The sequence below is a fragment of the Miscanthus floridulus genome, chromosome 13, assembly GCF_019320115.1.
Source record: "Miscanthus floridulus cultivar M001 chromosome 13, ASM1932011v1, whole genome shotgun sequence".
Taxonomy (NCBI): Eukaryota; Viridiplantae; Streptophyta; class Magnoliopsida; order Poales; family Poaceae; genus Miscanthus; species Miscanthus floridulus.
The window spans coordinates 35,264,645-35,272,241 of NC_089592.1; the positions used below are offsets into that span (position 1 = coordinate 35,264,645).

General features: G+C 44.7%; 1 protein-coding gene and 1 pseudogene across 1 annotated transcript; one reads left to right on the forward strand and one right to left on the reverse strand.

Moving 5' to 3' along the window:
- Window positions 1–2,157, reverse strand: part of LOC136499727 (bifunctional dethiobiotin synthetase/7,8-diamino-pelargonic acid aminotransferase, mitochondrial-like) — a 33,146-nt pseudogene extending 30,989 nt beyond the window's left edge.
- A 3,048-nt stretch (window positions 2,158–5,205) lies between these two features.
- LOC136499728 (B3 domain-containing transcription factor NGA1-like) lies at window positions 5,206–5,961 on the forward strand. The gene has a single exon (XM_066495278.1). It carries the CDS (start codon window positions 5,206–5,208, stop codon window positions 5,959–5,961), a length of 756 nt encoding a protein of 251 aa, XP_066351375.1.
- Window positions 5,962–7,597: the final 1,636 nt, after the last annotated feature.

Genomic DNA, 7,597 nt, shown 5'->3' on the forward strand with positions numbered 1-7,597 from the left:
TCTCGCCCAATCTCGAGGCCGTGGGCTTTGTCTCGCCAGACCCCTTGGGTGCGGGCTCCGTCTCGCCCGACCCCAAGGATGCAGGTTCTATCTCGCCCAAGGCCGTGGGCTCCGTCTTGTCTGACCTCGAGGCCTCGGGCTCTATCTTGCATGACCCCAAGGATGCGGTTTTCGTCTCACCTGACCACAAGGACACGGGTTCCGTCTTGTCCAACGGGGACCCATACTGCCGCCAACCACTCTAGGTCCAAGTGTATGGGCCTGAGTCAAAACTCTGACGCTGGGGAAGAGGCTGGCATGCCTTGATGTAAGCCATGGCCATGACGGGCCATACTTGGGGATTCACATCAAGAAGAGTGTTAGGCATGCCGGTGTTGTTCTGCCTAATCCTCATATGGACACTGACAGGCGTGTCAGTTCATCACGACGTCCGCCGAGATGGAGTGGAATGCCATGACTGGTAGATGACGCCTGCGCATGGTGCTAGTGATGAACAGGGCCACGACATGGAGCCATTCCTATTGACATCTACAGGATCAGCGGGACTCGCATGAAGGAGAAGAAGGACCCGACAACCCTAGAAGCCTTCTTCTCTTTCTCGTTCTTCTCCATTTCCTCCTCTATAACCCGTGCTTTCATTTCACCTATAAAAGGGGAAGTAGGGCGCCCCATGAAAGGGGAGATCTGGACACAAGAGCACGACACGAGCACACAGCTGAGCGGCAAGCGAGCTCTCAGCACCCGTTCACTCCTTCCACCAGAGACTTGGGATCCTCTCCCTCTCTCGCCTGTTTCTAACCCCTACTGCAAACCAAGTGCCGGTAACACAAGTAGCAGTGAACTGGATGTAGGGATGTTTTGCCCAAACCAGTATAAACCCTTGTGTCCTCCGAGCACACCATCCGAGCCAGACACACAAATACAAATTTACTCATCGGTGGTCCGAAAACACCGACAATGTCGCAAGATAGACTCTGCCTATGGAAATATTCACCTAGCATGGACGGTTGTCATTGAAATAGCATAGCATTGAGTCAATCATCCCTTTGTTTGGTTTCCGCTTTTTGAGAGCTAAAAAAACACTAAGAGCCTAGAACTGTAATAAGAATTGGTTGTGTGCAAAACTCTTGTAGAGACAGGAATGAACTTCCTTTTTTCTAAAAAATGATATGGCTGTATGGAATACCATTAAGACTATGATTTCCATACAAGAGTCTACTAAATTATGCTACCATTAAACTATATTTCAGATAGTATATGCAATATGCATGGACATCAAATCAATTATCATGATGCTGAATTGCAATGCACAAGCACAACCCCCATAGGCAACAAACAAAACCCAAATGTCATTTGTGTCCTTTCTGTCCTAGATACATCATATCCAAATTCAATAAAATCAAGCAAAGAAATAAGGCATGTTTATGAAATCAATAGCTAAGCTGCAAGGAGTCAAGGGCATGCACCGGGATAGGTCGCACTGTAGCATACCGGAGGCACTAGGGCTGGCAACGCCACCAGCAGTTTCTAGCACCTTCCACATCTCACCACCCTCCCCCACGCCTTCCTCCAATAGTCACTGTTCGATGCACCCCTTGACCTCATCATCCCCTGCCGCCATTCCTTCCCTCTCTGCTACCAGGTGAGGCAACATCGGCTCCCACCACGCATACACCATGCAGCACGATAGCACCTTCGTCTCCTCTACCACATCCGCTCTATGGTTGACCACCTTCTCTTGGCTCTCATGGAGGGGTTCCGCCTTGGCCTCCATGGCGGGCGATAGGAAGAGGGTGCGGCATGAGGCGACGAGGCGAGTGGCTCGGGGGAAGGGGAGGCACGGAGCAGCATGGAGGCCCTGCTGAAGATGAAGCGCGCCTCGAAGTCAATGGGGTAGCCAGTCTGAAGCAGCTTGAGGTAGGCGACGGATGAGATGGAAGGGGACAGGGAGGAGAGGAGCGCAGCAGTGAGGCCCGTAGAGATGAGGGTCTTGCCGACGCCAGTGTTGGCGCCAAAAATGGCGAAGGTTGGGGTGGAGAGGGGAACGGAGGAGTCGGTGCTAGAGGACTGGAGGCGTAGGTGGGTGTGGTGGAGGAAGAGGCAGCGAAGCATGGCTACATTGGTGGTGGGTTTTGGACGGGGAGGAGGTTTGGGCATGGGCCGTTGGAGGAGGAGTGAGATTGAAATTGGGGCTGTGTTTGTTTAGGAGATAAGATGAAATTGGAATTGGAGGACTCTATCACTGTTTTTCAAGAGAAAGGCTAAACAACACTCTCCCAGCACTTTCTGGCAACCGTGCCCACGCTCCTAACCATGCCCGCGCCCACGGCTAGGGTTCTAGCAAGGAACTCGCCAATGTTAGAGACGACGAGCTCGCCAATGTTAGGTAAGTTTAGCATGAGCTCTCTCCGGCCTCTCCCCTCTTCTTCTCCAAATCTAGCAGGCATAGAAGGGGTTTTAGGGGGAGGTAGGGCGCCCATACAATGGCAGTTGAGTACATTGGTTGTATGGCAGTTTTGTGCCTTGGAGTGAATGACAAGTGGGCCCTTGATCCATGTGAAGTAAATCTCGTCCCTTGGTTGGAACCAACCTTGGATCAATGTGCCAAGGTGTTTTGGCCACCATCCCATGGATCAGTGACATGGCAGGGGTTAGGGTGGCATCGGGCGACGCCACCTTCCATCGGGCGACCCAACTTGGTGGGCCGTAGCTCTCCTGGCCACATGGACTTCTTCTAGAAGGCCTCTTTTTGCTTTATTTTTACTATTTTGACCTTGCAAGCACAATTCTCCAAGAACAAGTGGAAATAAGTGAAATATAAACATAAAGTGTTGCTTTTTAATTGATTTTATGTATTTTATGGCTTTATGTTGATGGCAAAAGATGGTGTTAAGAGCCATCAACAACTACTATGTGCTAAGATAAGTCACAACAATATTAGAACAAGTATAATATTGCACAAAGTATAGACTAAGTAAAGTAGAGAAAGAATATAACTATATTAAATAAGATAAAAGTCTTACTAAAAAGGAAAAGACACAAGAGCTATACTAGACTCTCCAGAAGACAACTTCGGAACCCTGAGTAAGCTCGACTCAAGTCTAACTCCCACACTAGAGTATCCTATACTACTAAGATAGAATGGAGCTACACTACTCTTCACTTGGAGCTTGAAGGCATGAATGGTAGAGGGGGTATGAGCCTCTATTTATAGTGAGAGGTGGAGTAGGGGCTACTCCAATGCCATGTCAGCGATCTGTGTTCCTCTTCATGTCATCCATTGGATCAAACCGCCATTAAACTGCCATTTGATCAAGGGTGGAGATCATATGAGGTGTATAGCAACATGATGGTGTTGACGGTTATTTCACCATATATTTACATAGTCAAAACCATCAACAAAACACTCTTTCTAGGGGCTAACAAGCAAGGGAATTTGTACAACTAACGACATGTAAATGTGGTACCAAGTGAATTTGTACTAAAAACCTTCATGTCCTTGATTGTTAGCTTCCTAAAAGAGTGTTTTGTTGATGGTTTTTTATATGTAAAAATATGGTGAAATTACCATCAACAGGTAGCCGCTTTGGGATAGATTTTTGTCCTCTTACTATCTCGCCTACCACCCCCATGAGCGAGGGTGTGTATACACCTTTATTTCTATATTACCTTACCAGGTATCATTGCTATAAAGATCCTCTCTATCTAAATATCATAAACCCCTTCTAACATCATAGGACGACCTTGATCCTTTGTTAGTTCACTTCTTATTCCTCTTGGAAATCATGATACATGGAATACTCCCGGTGAAGTCTACATTGATAACCGTAGGCTTACGGCTTATCTGTTTGCTAGTTTAGGTGCCAACAGCTGCAAGGTAGTGGAAGCTAGAGGGCCCACTTGACAGGCCGATCGACCTAGGGGTGGGGTCGGCTGACCCCTCCAATCATAGGTGGGACCTCCCTCTTCCTTCTAGAAGCAAGGCCCACTTGTCATGGTGTGTGTTTACCACTTGGGTTTTGGTTGTCACATCAGTTTTCCTTGAATGTGGGCCCATGGATCCATGTGAGTTGATCTCCTACCCTTGAGAAGAAACACAAGTTGCATCCAAGGGTGCAGAAGTACTTTGGGGTCTTTAGCATGGATCATGGAGGCTTGTGGTGACTGGTGGGCCCCTAGGGTAGGTCAGCCGACCCGCCTAGGTGGGTCCCACAAGCTTATTTGTCCCCAGTTTGTTATACTTTGCAGAAAAATACTTCAAGTACAAGTGGAACTTGTTATTGATAAAAATATGTCCATGTTATGTTACTCTTCCATTTATTCCGAGGATGTTTGACGGTGTTTGAGCATGTAAAATTGTGACATTTTCACCGTCAACAATCGCCTTCCCAGTATATAAGGGGAGGCATAGGCTCCTGTAGAAGGGGATGATTGGACTAAGAGCAGTTGATCATATGATCTCACCAAGAACCCTAGAACACCACCGCACTATCCATGACCACTCTCTCTCTCTCTCTTCCTCCACTCTAAGAATTCTTGTTTGAGCATCCCTAACATGAAGAACACCATACTACTAGAAGTAGGGCTCAGAAGCCTGGAACAGGATAAATCACCCCGTGTCCCTAAGTGTTTTGAGTGCTTAAGACACCGAAGGTCCACACATCTACCCCGGTGAACAACATGATGCTTGCCATGGTTACGAACCCACGATAATTGTTGAACAGTGTATTCTATGTTCACCACTGAGTTTTAAATAACAAAAATAGAGTGAAAATAGTATAAAAAGATAGGGACTCATTAATGCATGCAAATACGACAAGCTCTCAAAATGCCACCCTACTCTTCTCATGGGAGGGTCAAGGATTCCACTATGCTACCAAATCACCAAAGCCACTTTCTCATATGCAGCCAAAAGGAAAATTAGTAAGCATAATAAATAGGCATATAAAGAAGTATAATCTAGCTACTACTTAATTCCATCAATCCTCCTCCACATTTGTCCTTCCCCCTACCTCGCCAATCCTTACATAGCATCTCTATTCTAGATCTATGGCTTTCTCAGCAAGAACAATTTCAAGGGAAATGGAGGTGCAGATGGGGAAGGCCCCACCATGTTTGAATCCCTTCCCAATGGTGAACCTCCTTTCGCCTCCTCTGTATGTCTCTCCCTGGTTATGCAAGTCTGCACTAGTTTTCTAATCTAGCATGAGCAATGGTCATGGAGCATTAGATCTATGTGGGGAAAGAAAAGGGGGTAAGAAGGTCATTGATATGGAGTACATGTTTAGCAAGATTCTGACTCCAAGCAATGTTGGTAAGATGAATCATGTACTGATCCCAAGGCAATGTGCGGAGGGCTGCTTCCCCAAGATTTCAGAGGCCAAGAGTGGTGGAGATGATGATTTCCTCAATTTTGAGTACTTCCCCACAGTGTTAATATGGCTCTTCCGCTTTTGCCTCTGCAATAATAGAAAGAACTATGTCCTAACCAAGGGCTGGCAAGTCTTTATCAAGGAGAAGAATCTCAAGAAAGGTGATATTTTATCCTTCTACCATGATGTTGGTAAGACTACAAGCCCAAACCACATGTTTATTCATATCAAGCCCCATACTAGTACCATGTCTCTGCCACATCGTGTGCCAAGTCTGATCTTCTCTCCATCTAGCTTGATGATTGATGACCGGGTCCATGAGAGCCTTGGCTTTCGTACAAGCCATGGAATTGTTCCAGCATCAATGCCTTTGTCCTTTGGATCTGGGGAGTTGATGCCTCTAGCTAATCTGATGACACGACAAACAACATTTCCTAAATTGGCATCACCTGAAATTGTAAGGGAAGAAAAGCATTTGCGACTATTTGGGGTTGACATTAACATCCCTAATCATGACTACGTTGATGAGTCTTGTAGTGGTCTCGACAAGAATGCTGCTTCAATGGTCCTGAACAATTTGGATGAATAAATCACTCTATAGTTATAGGTGGTGGTACTATGTTGTTTCTATTGCATGAAGTGTATATTGTAAAACCAAAGTTGTTGGTGATTTCATCTTACTATTATATTTCTAGGATTATAATCTATCATAAACTTTGTATATTTGTTGCCTTGTCTATCTATCTGTATTTAAGCTTTATTTAATGAATAAAGCTTCAAATACACAAATCCAATAAAACTATTGCTATTTCCATCAATATGTTAGGTAAACTTTAAATAGTTAAATGAGCCTTGTAAAGGTGAAGGTGATATTTAGATATTTTACTTTCACTTGAGAAGCTCTTCATCTGTTTATATACATGTGTGGTAACAAATTAGGTGTTCAATTTCTTGTTGTGTAAAATACCATATATTTTTTCCTACATGATAAATTTGGGACATCGTTATGTATTTTCATGATTTTATCTTTTTTGCCAAGGGAATCACAAATAATATTTTAAATGGAATGGTAGAAATAGTTTTTTGTATGTGTAAGATCCTTATTGATAGATATGTTTATGATTTGGCTACAATTGGATTGAGTTGAATTAGGGGTTAGGATAGCTTTTGAGTTGGACTCTATATCCTAGGGTCATAAATATGAGCCCAACACTATTTTTAATGGAAAATCCCAAACCTATTGTAACCAAGGGATGGCTTGGTAACTGGTTTGGGTGGTGACAAGGCCACAAGAGCACTTGGATACCAGTTGTCATGGGTGTTAGGTCCTAAATGGCTAGAGAGGGGTGAATAGCCTATAAAAATTCTCTACAAATACACTAGAGCAAAGGGTTAGTAACCTAAATGGCGAAAAACAATTTTGCTCTAGCTCTACAAGGGTTGCAAGTGACCTATACCACAATTCTAGTTCTTTACAATCGCTAGGCACACAAAAGCTATGTCACTACTCTTACTCTAGTTGAGCTAGCTACTTACTAACAAGAACCTAAAACAAGCTACTCAACTAAACTAGCAAGAGAGCTACTCTACTCAACTACAAGTATGGAACAAAGTAATACAAGGGAGATGAGTAGGGTGAATATACTATTCAAGGCAAGCACTCAACCAATCAATATGAATACCAAAGAACTCTAGGAGAATACCAATGGAAACAATGAGGCACATGAATTTCCTCCCGAGGTTCATGTGCTTGCCGGCACGCTAGTCCCCATTGTGTCAACCAACACTTGGTGTATCAGCGGCTAATAGGTGTTTCACGAACCTAGTCCAACACTTGGGCACCGCAAGAACCTACCCACAAGTGAGGTAACTCAATGACATGAGCATATTACTAGAGTTACCTTTTGTCTCTTCATAGGTGAAGGTACAAGACCCCTCACAAATCACCGGGAGATGGCCACGAACAATCACCAACTCATGCCAATGCTCCTCTACTGCTCTAAGCCATCTAGATGGCGGCAACCACCAAGAGTAACAAGAAATCCACAGCCACAACGATCCCCAAGTGCCACTAGATGCAATCACTAGAGCAAATGCACTAGGAATCACTCCCAATCTCTCAAAGATGATGAATCAATGATGAAGATGAGTGGGAGGTGTTTGCTTAGTCTCACAAGGATGTATCACTGATGAAAATGTGCATGAGAGTGAGCCCAAGATGTGCC

Excerpts from the sequence above, each read along its gene's own strand:
- LOC136499728 (XM_066495278.1), top strand. The coding sequence starts at position 5,206 with ATGAGCAATGGTCATGGAGCATTAGATCTATGTGGGGAAAGAAAAGGG.